Here is a 23,189-nt window from a genome sequence, read left to right as displayed (position 1 = left end):
GACAAAAAAAAGTGTCTCTTTTCTCAGTACCTGTATTATGATTTCCCTATCAAATCAATAAATAAATATTATAATAAAAAAAGAATTCTGGCAAAAAAAAATTGTTTACACAATAGTATATCTTTAGACTATCAGATGATATTTCTGTGTTACCGTCAAGGTGAATTAAGTTGGAAATTGCAAAGAAACAAATAAAGAACCAACATAAAACATTGCAAAAAACAAACAAACAAACAAATACATATTTCCCACTCCTCAAACTTCATTTTGAACGACTCAACACCCTCTCCCTGAATAACACATCTTTCATCCTACATCAATTCATCACTGACAATAACCTGGATCTTCTGTGTCTCACTGAAACATAAACTTCTCCCTCAATCAGACCACACCCACTGGATACACATCCACTGACAAACCCTGTCATGAGGGGAGGGGTGGTGACATTGCTGTAATCCACCAAAAAGACATCCCCTCTCCTGTCACCTCCACCCCTCCTGTCTCCTGTCCCATCATTTGAACACATTTGACTTCTAGGTGATTTCCACCTCCACATGGACAAAGCCAACAACAAGTGTCCTTGAACTCCTACACTCATGTATTATCATGCAGCACGTCAATGTTCCACCCACACCCATGGACACACCCTGGATCTGGTCTGCTCCTCTGGATTTACCCTCCATCAACTCTCCACTCACAATCTTCTCACTTCTGATCACCGTGGACATCCATATTCCTGTCCCCATCTCCAAAGCTAAAAGGATAATCACTTTTTGGAATCATCTCATCTTCTTTTTCTACCCAACTCAACTCTATTCTATCAGCCTCTCCTCCAACACATCTGATCTCATCATTACTAGAAGCCAACACTGTCCACCACCTTTACAGCCTGGAACTCTTTCAATACAACCATGTCTGCTTCACTCACTCTGCTACACTCCTATATCCTATCACATCTTATCCTGTCCTATCCTATCTTATTCTGTCCTATCTATCCTATCCTATCCTATCCTATCCTATCCTATCCTATCCTATCCTATCCTATCCTGTCCTGTCCTATCCTATATTATTCTATCCTATCCTATCCTATCCTATCCTATCCTATCCTATCCTATCCTATCCTGTCCTGTCCTATCCTATATTATTCTGTCGTATCCTATCCTATCTTTTCCTATCCTATCCTATCCTATCCTATCCTGTCCTGTCCTATCCTATCCTATCCTATCCTATCCTATCCTATCCTATCATATAATATACTATCCTATCATATACTATCCTATCCTATCCTATCCTATTCTGTCCTGTCCTGTCCTGTCCTGTCCTGTCCTGTCCTATCCTATCCTATCCTTCCTATCCTATCCTATCCTATCCTATCCTGTCTTGTCCTATCCTATCCTATCCTACCCTTACTATCCTATCCTATCCTATCCTGTCCTGTCCAATCGTATCCTATCCTATCCTACCCTTCCTATCCTATCCTACCCTATCATATCCTATCCTATCCTGTCCTGTCCTATTCTATCCTACCCTTCCTATCCTATCCTACCCTATCCTATCCTGTCCTGTCCTATCCTATCCTATCCTATCCTATCCTATCCTATCCTGTCCTGTCCTATCCTATATTAATTCTGTCGTATCCTATCCTATCTTTTCCTATCCTATCCTATCCTATCCTGTCCTGTCCTATCCTATCCTATCCTATCCTATCATATAATATACTATCCTATCATATAATATACTATCCTATCCTATCCTATCCTATTCTGTCCTGTCCTGTCCTGTCCTGTCCTGTCCTGTCCTGTCCTATCCTATCCTATCCTTCCTATCCTATCCTATCCTATCCTATCCTGTCTTGTCCTATCCTATCCTATCCTACCCTTCCTATCCTATCCTACCCTATCCTATCCTATCATATAATATACTATCCTACCCTATTCTGTCCTGTTGTGTCCTATCCTATCCTACCCTTCCCGTCCTATCCTATCCTATCCTATCCTATCATTTTCTGTCGTGTCCTGTCCTATCCTATCCTACCCTGTCCTGTCCTGTCCTGTCCTACCCTACCCTTCTCATCCTATCCTATCCTATCCGATCCTATAATATCTTGTCCTATCCTATCCTACCCTATCCTACCCTATCCTATAATATCCTATCCTACCCTGTCCTGTCCTACCCTACCCTTCTCATCCTATCCTATCCTATAAAATCCTATCCTATCCTATCCTATAATATCCTGTCCTATCGCTGTATTTCCTGACAAGACTGCAGTCTTCTGGAAGAACAATGTGTCTCCTCTCAGTGAATTATGGAATGGAATCTGTCCATCAACTCTCTTTGCATTATCAGAGTCGTCGAGTGTGTGTGTGACCAGAGTAGCGGAAGACACACACATGCACAAATGTGTGTGTGTGTGTGTGTGTGTGTGTGCGTGTGTGTGTGCGTGTGTGTGTGTGTGTGTGTGTGTGTGTGTGCGTGTGTGTGTGTGTGTGTGTGTGTGATGCACGTCCACCCACCCAGCGGTTGAGACAGCTGATTGCCAGAGTACCACATCTCACTGAGCTCTTTCAGTTGTTGCCGCTTGTGAAGAGGGAAAGTGTCCACAACCACGCCGGCCGAGTTTAACTTGCGCCCTGCGAGGACATTGAGTGGGTCACTGAACACGTCATCAACAATCTGTGCTGAGGTGAGCATTTTCATCATTGAGAATGGGAAGCCAAAAACGGCTGAGATCAGCATATAAGACACATGGGGCAAAACAAAACAACAAAAAGGTGGGACAACATCATGTCAAATGTTGATGTGATGTTCATAACATTTTGTTGACTTGACTTTCAATGTAGGTCAAACTATGGTGTAGTTCAACACATTTCAAGAAAACAACTGATGATTAAATCGCAGCACTCACAGATGTTGTCTCTGTGATGTAGGGTGAACTTGTCAGCCAGACCAGGAATCCTCACATCTCTCTGAGCATGCAGACCCTCCAGCTCATACTTCACTATGTACTGTCTCTCAGCCAGCGTCAGGAAGGACTCCATGTTGTCTGGCAAACAGAGAAGGACATGCCAGTACTGTATTGGAACTATGGGAATGGGTACCTTTCACATTTGAATCGATACGGTACCAATTCCCGGCACTTGGGAATCGATGCCGGTACTCAATGGTACCAAATTTCAAATGTGTTATTTAACATTTAACACTGAGCTATTCTTTCCAGTTGTTGATTTGGTTCACTTACACTTCTGTGTCTCATTTGCAAGTACTGTACTGTATAGTTGCATGCAGTTGCAATTCCAGGACATTAGATGGCAGTAGACTACAGTGTGTTGCCTTAGCCAGGAAGTAGTCATTGCCATTGAGCTGAATGTGCCAGTTGTTTCTATTGTTGAGCTCTACAAAGTGTTTATACTGTAAGTATTGGACTTACTACACCCCAGCTGTTTGATTGTAAACATGCATCTCAGGTGTGATTTTCATGAACCAATTTAGAGGCGTTAAAATTGCCATGTAAAATCGCTATTGCTAATCGCTAGCATGTCTATGACAAAACCAATCAGCATTGAAGCTCGCACATTTTGAAAAGTGATACCAGTACTCAATGGTACCAAATGTCAAATGTGCTAATATATTTTAAAAATATATATTTATTCATTTTTTGTTATTTAACATTTAACACTGAGCTGTTCTGTCCAGTTGTTGATCTTGTTTACTTACACTTCTGTGTCTCATTTGCAAGTACTGTACTGTACTGTATAGTTGCATGCAGTTGCAATTCCAGGACATTAGATGGCAGTAGACTACAGTGTGTTGCCTTAGCCAGGAAGTAGTCATTGCCATTGAGCTGAATGTGCCAGTTGTTTCTATTGTTGAGCTCTACAAAGTGTTTATACTGTAAGTATTGGACTTACTACACCCCAGCTGTTTGATTGTAAACGTGCATCTCAGGTGTGATTTTCATGAACCAATTTAGAGGCGTTATAATTGCCATGTAAAATCGCTAATGCTAATCGCTAGCATGTCTATGACAAAACCAATCAGCATTGAAGCTCGCACATTTTGAAAAGTGATACCAGTACTCAATGGTACCAAATTTCAAATGTGCTAATATATTTTAAAAATATATATTTATTCATTTTTTGTTATTTAACATTTAACACTGAGCTGTTCTGTCCAGTTGTTGATCTTGTTTACTTACACTTCTGTGTCTCATTTGCAAGTACTGTACTGTACTGTATAGTTGCATGCAGTTGCAATTCCAGGACATTAGATGGCAGTAGACTACAGTGTGTTGCCTTAGCCAGGAAGTAGTCATTGCCATTGAGCTGAATGTGCCAGTTGTTTCTATTGTTGAGCTCTACAAAGTGTTTATACTGTAAGTATTGGACTTACTACACCCCAGCTGTTTGATTGTAAATGTGCATCTCAGGTGTGATTTTCATGAACCAATTTAGAGGCGTTAAAATTGCCATGTAAAATCGCTAATGCTAATCGCTAGCATGTCTATGACAAAACCAATCAGCATTGAAGCGGGTACATTTTGAAAAGTGATACCAGTACTCAATGGTACCAAACTTCAAATGTGCTAATATATTTTAAAAATATGTGTTTATTCATTTTTTGTTATTTAACATTTAACACTGAGCTGTTCTGTCCAGTTGTTGATCTTGTTTACTTACACGTCTGTGTCTCATTTGCAAGTACTGTACTGTACTGTATAGTTGCATGCAGTTGCAATTCCAGGACATTAGATGGCAGTAGACTACAGTGTGTTGCCTTAGCCAGGAAGTAGTCATTGCCATTGAGCTGAATGTGCCAGTTGTTTCTATTGTTGAGCTCTACAAAGTGTTTATACTGTAAGTATTGGACTTATTACACCCCAGCTGTTTGATTGTAAACATGCATCTCAGGTGTAATTTTCATGAACCAATTTAGAGGCGTTAAAATTGCCATGTAAAATCGCTAATGCTAATCGCTAGCATGTCTATGACAAAACCAATCAGCATTGAAGCGGGTACATTTTGAAAAGTGATACCAGTACTCAATGGTACCAAATTTCAAATGTGCTAATATATTTAAAAAATATATATTTATTCATTTTTTGTTATTTAACATTTAACACTGAGCTGTTCTGTCCAGTTGTTGATCTTGTTTACTTACACGTCCGTGTCTCATTTGCAAGTACTGTACTGTACTGTATAGTTGCATGCAGTTGCAGTTCCAGGACATTAGATGGCAGTAGTGTATAGACTACAGTGTGTTGCCTTAGCCAGGAAGTATTCATTGCCATTGAGCTCAATGTGCCAGTCTTTTCTATTGTTGAGCTCTACAAAGTGTTTATACTATAAGTATTGGACTTATTACACCCCAGCAGTTTGATTGTAAACATGCATCTCAGGTGTGATTTTCATGAACCGATTCAGAGTCGTTAAAATTGCCATATAAAATCACTAATGCTAATCGCTAGCATGTCTATGACAAAGTCTGTGTAAATCAGCACTGAAGCTCGCACATACACACTGTACTTTTGAGTGCCTTCTTCTTGCTTTGTTGGCATGGAAACTTCTAACATTACCTAGAAAATTCTAACATTACCAAGAAGCAGTCTGGCAAAGTCCGCTCTGAGTAATTGACAAAAGTATCAAAATATGGCACCGTTTTTTATTTTACGTGACTACGTGAAGTGCTGACAGACTTCGGTTGGTACCTATAAAAGTACCTATTTGGTACCCTTCCCTAACTGTAAGGCACATACAACTACAATGTTTGGACTTTGACCCAATTTGACATTTGCATTTGACAAAAAAGGGTAACTTTCCCCAAAAATGATGGAAAATAAAGCCATTTAAAGGCCTACTGAAACCCACTACTACCGACCACGCAGTCTGATAGTTTATATATCAATGATGAAATCTTAACATTATAACACATGCCAATACGGCCGGGTTAACTTATAAAGTGACATTTTAAATTTGCCGCTAAACTTCCGGTTCGAAACGCCTCTGAGGATGACGTATGCGCGTGACGTAGACCGGCGAACACGGGTATGCCTTCCACATTGAAGCCAATACGAAAAAGCTCTGTTTTCATTTCATAATTCCACAGTATTCTGGACATCTGTGTTCGTGAATCTGTTGCAATTATGTTCATTGCAATATGGAGAAGGAAGCTGAGCAAGCAAAGAAGAAAGTTGTCGGTGCGAAATGGACGTATTTTTCGAACGTAGTCAGCAACAACAGTACACAGCCGGCGCTTCTTTGTTTACATTCCCGAAAGATGCAGTCAAGATGGAAGAACTCGGATAACAGAGACTCTAACCAGGAGGACTTTTGACTTGGATACACAGACGCCTGTAGAGAACTGGGACAACACAGACTCTTACCAGGATTACTTTGATTTGGATGACAAAGACGCAGACGTGCTACTGTGAGTATGCAGCTTTGGCTTCTAAACATTTGATCGCTTGACCGTATGTGCGCAACTTTTTTTTGCGTATGTACGTAACTTTTTAAAAATATATAAGCTTTATGAACCTTGGGTTAGGTGAACGGTCTTTTGGGCTGAGTGATTGTGTGTGTTGATCAGGTGTTTGAATTGTATTGGCGTGTTCTATGGAGCTAGGAGCTAGCAGAGGAGCTAGGAGCTAGCATAACAAACACGCAGGTGTTTTTATGCAGGATTAATTTGTGGCATATTAAATATAAGCCTGGTTGTGTGGTGGCTAATAGAGTATATATATGTCTTGTGTTTATTTACTGTTGTAGTCATTCCCAGCTGAATATCAGGTCACCCCCGGCTCTCACAGCATCTTCCCTATCTGAATAGCTTCAACTCCCCACTAGTCCTTCACTTGCACTTTACTCATCCACAAATCTTTCATCCTCGCTCAAATTAATGGGGAAATTGTCGCTTTCTCGGTCCGAATCTCTCTCACTTCATGCGGCCATCATTGTAAACAATAGGGAACTTTGCGTATATGTTCAACTGACTACGTCACGCTACTTCCGGTAGGGGCAAGCCTTTTTTTTTATCAGATACCAAAAGTTGCAATCTTTATCGTCGTTGTTCTATACTAAATCCTTTCAGCAAAAATATGGCAATATCGCGAAATGATCAAGTATGACACATAGAATAGATCTGCTATCCCCGTTTAAATAAAAAAAATTCATTTCAGTAGGCCTTTAAGACAACTGCTGGAAAAAAGTATCTCCATTTTCCCTTCTTGCGTTCACATTTTACTTTTTTTTTTGGTAGCTTTTTGTTACTCCTGCACAGTAGTTTTTGTCCCTTTTTTTGGACTTTCTAGTTTTCATCCTACTTGTCGTCAGTAGGACTGTTTTGCTCTTTTTGAAATGAAAGCCTCCTAAACTCTACAGTCAGATTAGTCCCAAACCGTCACATAACCCAACCGGTTAGTTTCCCCTCAGTTGAAAGATAGACTGCATATGATTTATGCAGGCACGAATATGACCGACACGTGCATTTTATATATGACAGCAGATCCTTCCATTGCTGTACCTGAGTGTCGAAAGTTGTCTCTGTCTTCGTATGAGAAGTTCTCCATTTCTCCGGTGCAGTACGTCTTGCACAAACCCAACTCCTCGGCGGCTCGCTGTAATGTGCAGCGTGGGGCCGACACCACGATGATGTCACCGCTGGCATCTTCACCAGGATGGGCCAGTAATGCGGCCCCTGTGCGGGACAGTGGTTGAAAGTCGTATTAATGTTCCTCTGAGAGAAATGTTATCGTCGTTCAAACATTTGAATATTTGGCCTCTTTGCGCCTTCTTGAGGATGACCATAACACAATGGTTTTATTGTTTTATCATAAAAAGTACAGACTCCATTAGCTACCACATACTGTACACTTGTGGAATGTTGGATGGACTATTCTGCTTGGTTTTTTATGCTGTAATGAAACCCTCCCACCCGGAATATCTTTAAAGGCAGCGAGAACAAGAAAGAACTTGTCCGTCCTCACCGCCTTCTTTCTGGGGCGCTCCAATCAGTCTGATGATCCACCTTTTGGTCTCAGGACGGACTTCTTCCCCAAGTTTCACCAGAACCAACGGCTCTACCGCCTCAGACAGACAACACGGGCAGCTGACCTTAGTCCATCCTAGGCTGGCAGATAGAGTACTTGCAGGTTTTTCATCAGGCTGCTGGTCATCACGTTGTGCCTTACTCATGATGACCCTGAGAGGAAGAACAATAGTAGTCATACACAATAATGTGCATGCAGACATTTTTGATTTACTCAATGATCAAATGTATAGTCCTTATCTTTATCTTTACTAAAACTGCAGCTCTCAGTTGATCTTTTTTCATGTTTTTTGCTAAAAAAAAATTCCATATAAAATTTGTATTGTATATATTTCTTACTTCTAGCTCTATTTTTAGATCATTTGTGTACATCGTTTTCAATCTATGCCCTTTGCTGCTGTAATGATGTACATTTCCCCTTTGTGGGATACATAGAGGATTATCTTGTTTTATCTTATTTTATCTAATTGTTTATGGTTGTGATTTATTTGTTTCAGACATGTTGAACAACATTTTGTTTAATATTAAATCAATGATAAAATGTAGAACTGTTCATGGTTATTATTATTATTTGTTTCAGACATGTCTTGAATGAATGAATGAAATAAGTTTATTTCGGTCATATAATCAACCATCAACCATTTTGTGTGATCAGTTTAACAGTACAGATTATACATATTTAACCATCATACACATTTACACACAAAAAGAAAAGAAAAAGAATGACCGAAAAAGGAGCAGGCTGAAGCCAAAGCTTATATTTGCAGATCCTATACCTTCACTGAAAATTAGACTACCTGGAACATCAACGTTAAAAAAAATCAATGGGATGAAATTAATTGTAACTATATTTTATAATTTTCAATTATTTCACCTTTCAAGGTTTTCTTAAGAACAACATGTCTTCAACTCATCACTGAGCTTGTTCCACCATTTAACTCCTAAAACTGAAATACATTTGTGTTTTATATTCGTTCTTGCTTTAACAATTTCAAAAATCAATATCCCCCGTAAATTATAGTTTTCTCCTCTTAATTGAAATAACTTAAGAATACAAGCTGGAAGGCTGTTGTTCTTTACTCGAAACATAATTTACATTGCTTTTAAAAACACAATATCTGAAAATGTTAACACATTAGAACTTATAAATAATGGATTGGTAGCTTCATAGTAGCACGCTTTGTGTATTATTCTAATGACCCTTTTTTGAAGTTTAATTATTGGGTCTACGTTTGTTTTGTAAACATTTCCCCAAACTTCAACACAGTATGTGGAAAAATAAAAGGATAATATCACATATGCAGACATTTCTTATTCAGCATGTGTTTTACTTTATAAAGAATAGCAATGGATTTGGATATTTTTCCCTTTATATATTCAATATGCGATTTCCAACATAACTTATGATCAATTATTATTCCCAAAAATTTAGTTTCATATATTCTATCAATTTCCACTTGATTTAATTTTAATGTTGCTTCACAATTTGTCCTTGTACCACTAAACACTATAAATTTAATTTTCTTATCATTTAATGATAACTTATTAATATCAAACCATTTTTTTAGCTGAATCAACTTAACCTCTATTATCCTCAACACTTCCTTCAAGTCTTCTCCTGAACAATATACATTTGTATCATCTGCAAACATAATACATTTCAATTTATTAGATACTGAACACATATCATTTAAATAAAGTATAAATAACTTAGGTCCCAATACCGAGCCTTGTGGAACCCCACAAGTTACTCTTCTTGGCTGTGATTTAGTCTTATTAATTTCCACATATTGAGATCTATTACTTAAATAACTACTTAACCACTGTTGTGAAACACCTCTTATGGCATACATTTCCAATTCTGTGGTTACATTTGCACAATTCAACATATGTAAAAAGGAGAAAAAAGAAGCAAATATTGTATGTATTCCTGCTCCTTCTCCATGTCTTCTACTGATAGTTCATTCACAACATGACTGTCATATGTTTACATAAAGTTTCTTCCTGTGGGAGAGAAAGGAAAGTGTTGGAAAGAATTCATACATTTGTACTGGTCTAAAAGAGTTTACCTAATGGAAAATAACAATTAAATAATAAATGATATAAATAAATATTTACTAAATGAATAATTGAATAAATAAATATTTTAAAAAATATTTTAAAAAAAGTGATAATGAAATATTTTTTTAAATAACTTATTTAAAAAATATTTAACGAATAAATCACATACCTATTAAGCTTAATTTTACTGTATAAATAAATGCAACACATACTACAATTAGTCAATTACATTGTAAAGAAAAACATTTTCTTTACTATTTATTTATTTATAATATTTTGTACATATGTAATACAAAATATATATGTTTTTCAATACAATTTGTTATTCTTATCGCCAGACCTGTGTGTTTGCATCCGGACCTGACGGTTTCGGCTACAACTGTTGCCTTCCTCAGACAACCACGTGACAACCTCTGAGGAACACACAGGTCTGGCTATAAGAATAACAAATTGCATCATTTTTTTAAGTCCTAATGAACCTCTTTGGATGTATTTCAACAGTTGTATTTTACTTGGGGTGCTAAAAAAAATTATATTCACATCCCAAATCGAGATTTTTATTTTATATATTATATTTTATTATAAATATATATATACTGTGTATATGCTGTGTATATATATATAACCATGTATCGTGATCTATATTAAAATGTGACTCACTCAATGGACAGTTGTTTGTTTGGTTCAGCTGGCCAGGGACGTTTGTTCTGGTTTATTATGGTAAGCACTCCATTTATGTCAAAATAGCTTGTCTACAAGTTCAAAAATGTGCAGCTTCCATTCACTTTCCCCGCACTCTCTCGGCTTCCGTGAGCTCCAACGTTTCAGCCTCTTCTTTGCGCTCGCTTCTAGAAGCAGCAGTTCATCCTCCGTATATTCAAATTCAAAAAGATAAGGTTGTGAATCCTCATTTGTCCAAAAATAGTCGTTTGTTACCGAATCTGCCATGATTATAACACACTCGCGTGTTTGATTCCGGAAGGGGTTGTTGCCAGAAGTCAGATGTGCACTGCTATGGAAATGGAAATCAATGTGCTGGAAAAATCAGTCAATTATTAAAATGACCAAAGTGCGGTAAATATTGTACGTATTACATATTGTTTTGAACGTGTCTGTTACTACATTATATACATACTAGCAGTCTGTATAAAAAAAGGGTTTTGAAATAGTTTCAGAGAGCTTCGAAGGCTACAATGGTGTGAATGATAGGCAAAATAAAAAAAAGTGCACTTTCCCTTTAACATTCTGTGATTTTTGTCAATACGATTTTTGAAATAATTTCTTTCGACCAACACTGTGTGTATAAGTCGCACTTCAACAGCCAAGAGGAATTTATGTAACACATAACCTGTTTTAAAAAGTTTTTATTCTTCTTTCTTTCTGCCAATGATAGTCTCACACACACACACACACACACACACACACACACACACACACACACACACACACACACACACACACACACACACACACACACACACACACACACACACACACACACACACTAGGTGTGGTGAGATTATCCTCTGCATTCGACCCATCACCCTCACCCCCTGGGAGGTGAGGGGAGCAGTGAGCAGCAGCGGTGGCCGGGCCCGGGAATCATTTTGGTGATTTAACCCTCAATTCCAACCCATTTATTTGTCATTTATTTGGTTTATATACCAAATAATATATTACTAGAATTATGTTGAATCGAAAATCGATTCAGAATCGAATCGTCACCCCAAGAACTGTAATCAAATCGACTTGTGAGATGCCCAAAGATTGCCACCTCTATTTTTTTACCAATCTGTCCTGACTTGCGGGACGCCCTTTTTCTTATTTTTTTTAAATTGCTAAATCTAATGTCAACTATGTTTAAGGGATGAATTTCTCTGACACCATCGAGGGTGTCAGTTATTTTTTTGTTATTATTAAATACCCATTCAAATGAACTGACTATATAATACAGGGGTGTCCAAAGTGCGGCCCGGAGGCCATTTACAGCCCGCAGGGCATTTTTAACGGCCTCCACGGCACATTCTAAAAATACGATAAAAAAATTAATAATAAAAACATAAAAAGTGGTATAAAAGAGCAAACAGGTGAAATATAACAAGAACACGCTGCAATGTTTACTCTAATAACACAAAGCTGTCATGCAGGCTGTTTCTTTCTTTAAAAAAAAAGAATGAATCAAAATCAATGTCATTATGAATTATTTACCTATTCAAGGCTCCAATTACGTCACATTAAATATTCTACTTTGAGATATTCTTAGTTTTTTTTTAAAGATGGGCCTAAAACGAACCAACAAAAAACATTAACAACAATACAACTTATAATTGACGGATAGATCTGATGCTGATCTCAAGATGATTGTGTAAAAGTAAACAGTAAAAATAATTTATTTTGTAACACTTTAATGAGTAGGACCCTTTTGGATCCCCCAATAATTTTAGTGGGATTTTTTTGTGTGTGTCATTGCTCAAAAAAGAATAACGAATTAAAATCAATGTTATGAGTTATTGACCTTTTTAGGGCTCCAATTATTTTATAATCTCAAATATTCCACTGTACAAACACAGATATACACATACCGTACATATACAAGTACATATGCACACATACACTCGTGCACATAATCAAGTTTCATCAAACATATATTAACGTTGTTGCCCTAGGGTAAACTGGGTATAACACATGGCACACTGACAAAGCTTAACCTATTGTTACTATAATAATCTACAAGGTTAATGTAGGTTGCTTCTCTTTCTTCCCCTCCATTTTTCTGCATTCTTTCGTATCTCAAGTTATCATTACGTATATGTATTGTTGCATTTGAACAATTGTATTGTTGATAATAAAGGTAAAGTATTGGTATTGTTTATAATAGCACTATTTCTATTGGTATTCATATTGCTCCATTTTTAGTGTAATAATGCTCATTGTCATTTCTGTATTATTTTTTATTTTCGCTAACTGCTTATTTGCTATTACTTTTACCATCATATTTGTACATGTCGTATTTGCTGATGTTGCTCTGTTGTTGTTGTTGTTGTTGTTGTGTTTGCTGTTGTTGTTTTTGTCTCTCTGTCTAATCCCCCTCTTGTCCCCACAATTCCCCCCTCTGTCTTCCTTTTTTTCTCTTTCTATCCCCTCCTGCTCCGGCCCGGCTGCACCAAATGATAATATAAATACATTTAATAAAGTCAAAATACAAATAAGGCAACAAGAGAAGTATCCTACACTTCTCTTTTGTAAAGTAAATCTGAACAGCCGATATGGGCATCTACATCTACTATATGATTTGCCTGAGAAGCTGGGCAGGACATTATAAAAAAAATTAAAAAATAAAAAAATAAAAAAATTAAAATATTCCACTTTAAAATTTCATTGGGGGAAAATATTGCATTTTTGGTGTTTTTTCCATAAAAAAAACAGGGTTTTCTCTGACAAAAAGAGCATACAACCTAAATGTTTAAAAACGTTATATTGACAGATAGACCTAATGTTGATCTAGAGATTCAAACTACTAAATACTAAACAATGACACATTTTTTATATTTTTTGGACCAAAACCCTTTGGGTTCACCGGGATCAAGCCTGAGTGGAGGCCTAAATGTATATTTTTTATACATATATTGTATCGGTTTTTAAAATAACAAATATCAAAATGACCCCCGCTTGCTTAAATTTTTCAGTGTGCGGCCCTCGGTGGAACAAGTTTGGACACCCATGATATAAAACAAGTGACCAAATATATGAGGCTGTCTGTTTTTTTGTTGAATAGTAAAGGCTAACATGTCAAAACTAACGCTTCTCATCCAACCTGACGGAGTGTGAGAGATGCTGCAAAGAGGAATGGGCCAAACTGCCCAAAGATAGATATGCCAAGCTTGTGGCATCGTATTCAAAAAGACTTGAGGCTGTAATTGCTGCCTAAGGCGCACCAACAGAGGATGTGAATACTTATGTACATGCAGGTTTTTGTTATTTATTTTTAATAACTTTGAAAAACCTAAAAACATTTTCACATTGTTATTATGAGGTATTGTGTTTAGAATTTTGAGGGAAAAAAATACACTATTCCAATTTGGAAAAAGGCTGTAAGGCTGTGAATACTTTCCAGATGCACTATATGCCAGCAGCATTCAATAAAAGATTTAAATCCCTTTCACACCATTTGGCTGTGCGGGGGTTAACATGTTGGCCGCACATCTATAAGGCATACTTGCCAACCCTCCCGGTTTTACCGGGAGACTCCCGGTATTCAGCGCCTCTCCCGATAACCTCCCGGCAGAAATTTTCTCCAGACAAACTCCCGGAATTCAGCCGGAGCTGGAGGCCACGCCCCCTCCAGCTCAATGCGGACCTGAGTGGGGACAGTCTGTTCTCACGTCCGCTTTCCCGCAATATAAACAGCTTGCCTGCCCAATGACGTCATAAAATCTACGGCTTTTAGAGAGTAGAGTGCACAACTGCGCACACAACAAGGAGACGAAGCAGAAGAACGAGGAAGTTACAGACATGGCGACGCCGTCGACGAGCAAGATGAAGAAATACGCTTGCAAGTTCCAAAACAAATGGAAACAAGAATTTCAGTTCATCCAGGACAGTTCGAAGGGGAAGGTGTATGTTGCCTGTACATTTTGTAGAACAGACTTCCCCATTGAACACGGTGGTCAAAATGATATACTCATTCATGAACGGAGAAGTTAAACAGGACAATACTGCCATCTACTGGATAGCCTCCGGAACGCTGAAATTCAAGTATTTATTTTATTTATATGTATAATAAAATAAATATATATATATATATATAGCTATAATTCACTGGAAGTCAAGTATTTCATACATACATATATATATATATATATATATATATATATATATATATATATATATATATATATATATATATATATATATATATATATATATATATACACATATGAAATACTTGAGTTGGTGAATTCTAGCTGTAAATATACTGCCCTATTAACCACGCCCTTAACCACGCCCCCGCCCCAACCACAACCCCCGCCCCACCCCCGACCACGCCCCCACGCCCACCCCCCACCTCCCGGTATCGGAGGTCTCAAGGTCGGCAAGTATGCTAAAAGGTCAGTGTTCAAATCTTTGTTTGGGCGTGTCTGTGTGGAGTTTGCGTATATTCTCCCTATGAATGCCGGCAATATAAAAATGTGCTGAGCTCAGCTGGTATAGGCTCCCGTTGACCTGCTCCTAATGAGGACCAGCTCATATTAGTCTAAAACAGTGATTCAAGCTGTGTGGTACGCCAAAGAATCAATTAATGCAATATTCACACACAGTGTCAAACTATGTGTAATTTTACAGAGGACAAAAATATAAAATGTACTTAGTAAATGAAAATAAAACCTCTACCTTTATTTTTAATGAATATTTAGACCTACTACGCTACTGTATTTTAATGTTGGTCATTATGGAACTTGGAGAGCCAAGTGATTTCTCAGGTGAAAGAAGTTTGATAACCACTGGTCTAAAGAGATTCAAGTTGTGTTATAATATTTGCCAATGTCACATGTCAGCTAATGATGCTTCCATATTTGGTCGCTTTGTTGTTTATTCGTTGAACAATGGAGTCAATTCATCGAACAAAACATTTAATCATGGGATCAAATTTAAGTGCAAGATTATGACCGTTATGTTCCGGAAAGCACAGTGAAAAGTGTACAAAACCCAAAACCAGTAAAGTTGGCACGTTGTGTAAATCGTAAATAAAAACAAAATACAATGATTTTTCAACCTATATTCAATTGAATAGACTGCAAAGACAAGATATTTAATGTTCGAACTGGAAAACTTTGTTAATTTTTGCAAATATTAGCTAATTTGGAATTTGATGCCTTCAACATGTTTCAAAAAAGCTGGCACAAGTGGCAAAAAGGACTGATAAAGTTGAGGAATGCTCATCAAACACTTATTTGGAACATCCCACAGGTGAACAGGCTAATTGGGAACAGGTGGGTGCCATGATTGGGTATAAAAGCAGCTTCCATTAAAATGCTCAGTCATTCACAAACAACGACGGGGCGAAGGTCACCACTTTGTGAACAAATGCGTGAGCAAGTTGTCGAACAGTTTAAGAACAACAATTCTCAACCAACTATTGCAAGCAATTTAGGGATTTCACCATCTACGGTCTGTAATATCATCAAAAGGTTCAGACAATCTGGAGAAATCAATGCACGTAAGCGATGATGTTACGGACCATAGATCCCTCAGGAAGTACTGCATCAAAAAGCGACTTCAGTGTGTAAAGGATATCACCACATGGGCTCAGGAACACTTCAGAAAACCACTGTCAGTAATTACAGTCCGTCGCTACATCTGTAAGTGGAAGTTAAAACTCTACTATGCAAAGTGAAAGACATTTATCAACAACACCCAGAAACGCCGCCGGCTTCGCTGGGCCCGAGCTCATCTAAGATGGACTGGTGCAAAGTGGAAAAGTGTTCTGTGGCCTGACGAGTCCACATTTCAAATTGTTTTTGTAAACTGTGGACGTTGTGTCCTTCGGAACTAAGAGGAAAAGAACCATCCGGATTGTTATAGGCGCAAAGTCTAAAAGCCAGCATCTGTGATGGTATATGGGGGTGTATTAGTGCCCAAGGCATGGGTAACTTACACATCTGTGAAGGCACCATTAATGCTGAAAGGTACATACAGGTTTTGGAGCAACATACGTTGCCATCCAAGCAACATTATCACGGACGCCCCTGCTTATTTCTGCAAGACAATGCCAAGCCATGTGTTACAACAGCGTGGCTTCATAGTAAAAGAGTGCCGGTACTAGACTGGCCTGCCTGTAGTCCAGACCTGTCTTCCATTGAAAATGTGTGGCGCATTATGAAGTGTAAAATACCACAACGGAGACCCTGAACTGTTAAACAACTTAAGCTGTACATCAAGCAAGAATGGGAAATAATCCAACCTGAAAAGCTTAAAAAATGTGTCTCCTCAGTTCCCAAACGTTTACTGAGTGTTGTTAAAAGGAAAGGCCATGTCACACAGGGGTAAAACTGCCCCTGTGCAAACTTTTTTGCAATGTGTTGCTGCCATTCAATTCTAAGTTAATGATTATTTGCACAAAACAAAAATTGTTTCTCAGTTTGAACATTAAATATCTTGTCTTTGCAGTCTATTCAATTGAATATAAGTTGAAAAGGATTTGCAAATCATTGTATTCTGTTCATATTTACTAATTACACAACGTGCCATCTTCACTGGTTTTGGGTTTTGTATAATCTCTCATGGTAGAGGTTTTAGACATGCAACATAACACCGTAATGTCAATATGATGCTGTGCATTCTACACTATCCTAATGTGCAACCACATTAACTACCATGTTATTACACAGCTAAAAGAGAATGCTGTTATTCATATATCAGCATAAGAAAAGAGCACAATACTAGGACGTATGTGAAGCAGCTCAGTTGTAGACAAGAACTAGAACATTAATACCTTTTGCTATAGCTGTTGTACTGACATCGACTACACTGTGCAGGAATACCTAATGTAGTGTGGAAGAGGCGTGCGGTTCCTTTTTGTGCAGAGCGTCCATCATAAGATGACAACAAACGTGTCGGTGGCAGGAAGTAGTTTTAGTAGCACACAGCAAAAGGGAACATGACAGTGCACTCGCATGAAGGCAGAGCGGAAAAAGGGCAAGTGTGGTCAACAATGTTTCACCACGTCATGATCATGAGCACGGTGAGCAGGAAAAGACATGTAGTGAAGGAGAGGATCAATAATGAATATAATACCTGGCAGGTCCTGAATGAAGAGGTTTTCTGCAGTCCTACAGGTCAACAACACCCACCCTCCTGTTCCAACACACACAGCTCATCTACACACTTTTGTTGGGAAGAAAGTACAATCCACACTTGGACTCTCTGCTCATACTTACTCAGCCAGCAGAGTCATCATAGCCGTGTGCGTGTGTATGTGTGTGTGTGTGTGTGTGTGTGTGTGTGTGTGTGTACAGTATGTATGGTAGGAATGCAGAGGAACTTCACCAGACTGCAGGGTGTGGACAGAGGGTTGTTTGCTCTTTTATTCAGGCTCCTCCTTCTGGGCCGACTCGCTGCTTCAGGGTCCTACTGCTACACATGCCTGTGTGTGTGTGTGTGTGTGTGTGCGTGCGTGCGTGCGTGTATTTCTACCCTTTTTGAGACAAGGAAAAGTACCTTCCATATGAGGACCGGTGAACAAGTTACGACCGAAATAATAGTCCCAATATGGACGGAAAACCATTGCATCTAATAGAGAGCCTAAATATTAGAGTCTGTGAACATTGCTCCAAAGTCAGGATTTTTTTTGTTGATTTAATGTGCATACAAAAGTAAACATTGACAGGTGCAAAGGCAGCAACATGTGATAAAACAAGACGGCAGCTAAAGAAGGACTTCCCTATTCATCCCCGAAATAACCCGCCAGGTGAACAGCTGATTTTACGACTTCCGGTGCGGACGTAAGACAACCCGCGTCCCATATGTGACTATATGATGAACAAATACACTACGGTACTAAGGCTATGGTGTCCACTTCCTGCTGTACATATCCCACCAAGTCAGTCCTACACTGTTCCAATGTCCATTTCTCTGATGATGCAATTGTTGATGACTGAAGTGTTGATACCAACCAATCCGAAACCCCCCCCCCCCCCTCCATATCCCACACCCTGATTGTATATACTCTGATGATTATCTTGTGTGATGACTGTATTATGAAAATAGTATATATCTGTATCATGAATCAATTTAAGTGGACCCCGACTTAAACAAGTTAAAAAAACTTATTCGGGTGTTACCATTTAGTGGTCAGTTGTACGGAATATGTACTGCACTGTGCAATCTACTAATAAAAGTTTCAATCAATCAATCAAAAACAGTTAGCTTCTACAGCTTGGTTGCCCAAAGTGCAACACAGGGGCCATCTGTGGTCCGAGACTCGTTTGTCATCGGCCTTAAAGGCCTACTGAAACCCACTACTACCGACCACGCAGTCTGATAGTTTATATATCAATGATGAAATCTTAACATTATAACACATGCCAATATGGCCGGGTTAACTTATAAAGTGACATTTTAAATTTGCCGCTAAACTTCCGGTTCGAAACGCCTCTGAGGATGACGTATGCGCGTGACGTAGCCCGGCGAACACGGGTATGCCTTCCACATTGAAGCCAATACGAAAAAGCTCTGTTTTCATTTCATAATTCCACAGTATTCTGGACATCTGTGTTCGTGAATCTGTTGCAATCATGTTCATTGCATTATGGAGAAGGAAGCTGAGCAAGCAAAGAAGAAAGTTGTCGGTGCGAAATGGACGTATTTTTCTAACGTAGTCAGCAACAACAGTACACAGCCGGCGCTTCTTTGTTTACATTCCCGGAAGATGCAGTCAAGATGGAAGAACTCGGATAACAGAGACTCTAACCAGGAGGACTTTTGACTTCAATACACAGACGCCTGTAGAGAACTGGGACAACACAGACTCTTACCAGGATTACTTTGATTTGGATGACAAAGACGCAGACGTGCTACTGTGAGTATGCAGCTTTGGCTTCTAAACATTTGATCGCTTGACCGTATGTGCGCAACTTTTTTTTGCGTATGTACGTAACTTTTTAAAAATATATAAGCTTTATGAACCTTGGGTTAGGTGAACGGTCTTTTGGGCTGAGTGATTGTGTGTGTTGATCAGGTGTTTGAATTGTATTGGCGTGTTCTATGGAGCTAGGAGCTAGCAGAGGAGCTAGGAGCTAGCGTAACAAACACGCAGGTGTTTTTATGCAGGATTAATTTGTGGCATATTAAATATAAGCCTGGTTGTGTTGTGGCTAATAGAGTATATATATGTCTTGTGTTTATTTACTGTTGTAGTCATTCCCAGCTGAATATCAGGTCACCCCCGGCTCTCACAGCATCTTCCCTATCTGAATAGCTTCAACTCCCCACTAGTCCTTCACTTGCACTTTACTCATCCACAAATCTTTCATCCTCGCTCAAATTAATGGGGAAATTGTCGCTTTCTCGGTCCGAATCTCTCTCACTTCATGCGGCCATCATTGTAAACAATAGGGAACTTTGTGTATATGTTCAACTGACTACGTCACGCTACTTCCGGTAGGGGCAAGCCTTTTTTTTATCAGATACCAAAAGTTGCAATCTTTATCGTCGTTGTTCTATACTAAATCCTTTCAGCAAAAATATGGCAATATCGCGAAATGATCAAGTATGACACATAGAATAGATCTGCTATCCCCGTTTAAATAAAAAAAATTCATTTCAGTAGGCCTTTAAGCACATTACAAAATACAAAAAATAGAGATCTCATTTGCACCCCTGGTGGTGAAATCTATCAAAATGAAGGTGGTCCCAAAAAGGAGGGATTTTTCAAATTGACTGTGTGTCGGTTTTAAAAGTGCTCCCCGTCTGGTCAAAATATGTAATGACAAGTGGGTGTAAGAAATTGAAATGCACCCCCTTTGGCCATATATACATACTTTATATATCTCGAAAGAGGGAGGCATATTCCGGAGGTCTCAAGAAGGTAAACAATACAAGAACGTGTGTGTGTGTGTGTGTGTGTGTGTGTGTGTTCTTGTATTTCTACCCTTCTTGAGACATCAACAAGGAAAAGTACCTTCCATATGAGGACCACCATTGAATCTAATAAAGAATGTCTCATTTGCACCCCTGGTGGTGAAATCTATCAAAATGAGGGTGGTCCCAAAAAAGAGGGAATTTTCAAATTTACTGTGTGTCAGTTTTAAAAGTGCTCCCTCTCTGGCCAACATATGTAATAACAAGTGTGTGTAAGAAATGTAAATGCACCCCATTAAAAAAAATAAAAATAAATTATATATATATATATGTATATATGTATATATATATGTATATATATATACACTACCGTCCAAAAGTTTGGGGTCACATTAAAATGTCCTTATTTTTGAAGGAAAAGCACTGTACTTTTCAATGAAGATAACTTTAAACTAGTCTTAACTTTAAAGAAATACACTCTATACATTGCTAATGTGGTAAATGACTATTCTAGCTGCAAATGTCTGGTTTTTGGTGCAATATCTACATAGGTGTATAGAGACCCATTTCCAGCAACTATCACTCCAGTGTTCTAATGGTACAATGTGTTTGCTCATTGGCTCAGAAGGCTAATTGATGATTAGAAAACCCTTGTGCAATCATGTTCACACATCTGAAAACAGTTTAGCTCGTTACAGAAGCTACAAAACTGACCTTCCTTTGAGCAGATTGAGTTTCTGGAGCATCACATTTGCGGGGTCAATTAAACTCTCAAAATGGCCAGAAAAAGAGAACTTTCATCTGAAACGTGACAGTCTATTCTTGTTCTTAGAAATGAAGGCTATTCCACAAAATTGTTTGGGTGACCCCAAACTTTTGAACGGTAGTGTATATATATAGACATACTGAAATAACTTGAAGTAAATAATGAAGATTAAAAACCAAATGCAAACAAAGAAATTCCAAAAAAATAAATGAACGAAAAGCAGTCTTTTTCTCTCAATGTGTCGACTTCTTTCTTATAAAATTGGGAACAAATTCTCATATTCTTTCTGGTTCTGTAATATTGCAATATATTCTCGTAAAAATACAAACCCCGTTTCCATATGAGTTGGGAAATTGTGTTAGATGTAAATATAAATGGAATACAATGATTTGCAAATCATTTTCAACCCATATTCAGTTGAATATGCTACAAAGACAACATATTTGATGTTCAAACTGATAAACATTTATTTTTTTTGCAAATAATCATTAACTTTAGAATTTGATGCCAGCAACACGTGACAAAGAAGTTGGGAAAGGTGGCAATAAATACTGATAAAGTTGAGGAATGCTCATCAAACACTTATTTGGAACATCCCACAGGTGAACAGGCAAATTGGGAACAGGTGGGTGCCATGATTGGGTATAAAAGTAGATTCCATGAAATGCACAGTCATTCACAAACAAGGATGGGGCGAGGGTCACCACTTTGTCAACAAATGCGTGAGCAAATTGTTGAACAGTTTAAGAAAAACCTTTCTCAACCAGCTATTGCAAGGAATTTAGGGATTTCACCATCTACGGTCCGTAATATCATCAAAGGGTTCAGAGAATCTGGAGAAATCACTGCACGTAAGCAGCCAAACCCGTGACCTTCGATCCCTCAGGCTGTACTGCATCAACAAGCGACATCAGTGTGTAAAGGATATCACCACATGGGCTCAGGAACACTTCAGAAACCCACTGTCAGTAACTACAGTTGGTCGCTACATCTGTAAGTGCAAGTTAAAACTCTCCTATGCAAGGAGAAAACCGTTTATCAACAACACCCAGAAACGCCGTCGGCTTCGCTGGGCCTGAGCTCATCTAAGATGGACTGATACAAAGTGGAAAAGTGTTCTGTGGTCTGACGAGTCCACATTTCAAATTGTTTTTGGAAACTGTGGACGTCGTGTCCTCCGGACCAAAGAGGAAAAGAACCATCCGGATTGTTATAGGCGCAAAGTTGAAAAGCCAGCATGTGTGATGGTATGGGGGTGTATTAGTGCCCAAGACATGGGTAACTTACACATCTGTGAAGGCGCCATTAATGTTGAAAGGTACATACAGGTTTTGGAGCAACATATGTTGCCATCCAAGCAACGTCACCATGGACGCCCCTGCTTATTTCAGCAAGACAATGCCAAGCCACGTGTTACATCAACGTGGCTTCATAGTAAAAGAGTGCGGGTACTAGACTGGCCTGCCTGTAGTCCAGACCTGTGTCCCATTGAAAATATGTGGCGCATTATGAAGCCTAAAATACCACAATGGAGACCCCCGGACTGTTGAACAACTTAAGCTGTACATCAAGCAAGAATGGGAAAGAATTCCATCTGAGAAGCTTAAAAAATGTGTCTCCTCAGTTCCCAAACTTTTACTGAGTGTTGTTAAAAGGAAAGGCCATGTAACACAGTGGTGAACATGCCCTTTCCCAACTACTTTGGCACGTGTTGCAGCCATGAAATTCTAAGTTAATTATTATT

General features: G+C 38.5%; 1 protein-coding gene across 1 annotated transcript in view; it reads right to left on the bottom strand.

Moving 5' to 3' along the window:
- Positions 1-18,152, bottom strand: part of ano10b (anoctamin 10b) — a 57,182-nt gene extending 39,030 nt beyond the window's left edge. Inside the window, exons 1-6 of the mRNA XM_062035876.1 lie at positions 18,039-18,152; positions 17,896-17,955; positions 7,979-8,193; positions 7,516-7,689; positions 2,906-3,043; positions 2,514-2,630 (exon numbers count right to left, since the gene is read on the bottom strand). Of these exons, the coding sequence (XP_061891860.1) occupies positions 2,514-2,630; positions 2,906-3,043; positions 7,516-7,689; positions 7,979-8,186 (637 nt within the window). The 5' untranslated portion in view covers positions 8,187-8,193; positions 17,896-17,955; positions 18,039-18,152. The remainder of the gene's footprint in view (positions 1-2,513; positions 2,631-2,905; positions 3,044-7,515; positions 7,690-7,978; positions 8,194-17,895; positions 17,956-18,038) is intronic.
- Positions 18,153-23,189: the final 5,037 nt, after the last annotated feature.

The sequence above is a fragment of the Entelurus aequoreus genome, linkage group LG24, assembly GCF_033978785.1.
Source record: "Entelurus aequoreus isolate RoL-2023_Sb linkage group LG24, RoL_Eaeq_v1.1, whole genome shotgun sequence".
Lineage (NCBI taxonomy): Eukaryota > Metazoa > Chordata > Actinopteri > Syngnathiformes > Syngnathidae > Entelurus > Entelurus aequoreus.
Note: the sequence above shows the minus strand (reverse complement) of the source record. Positions and strands in the feature narration are given on the sequence as shown.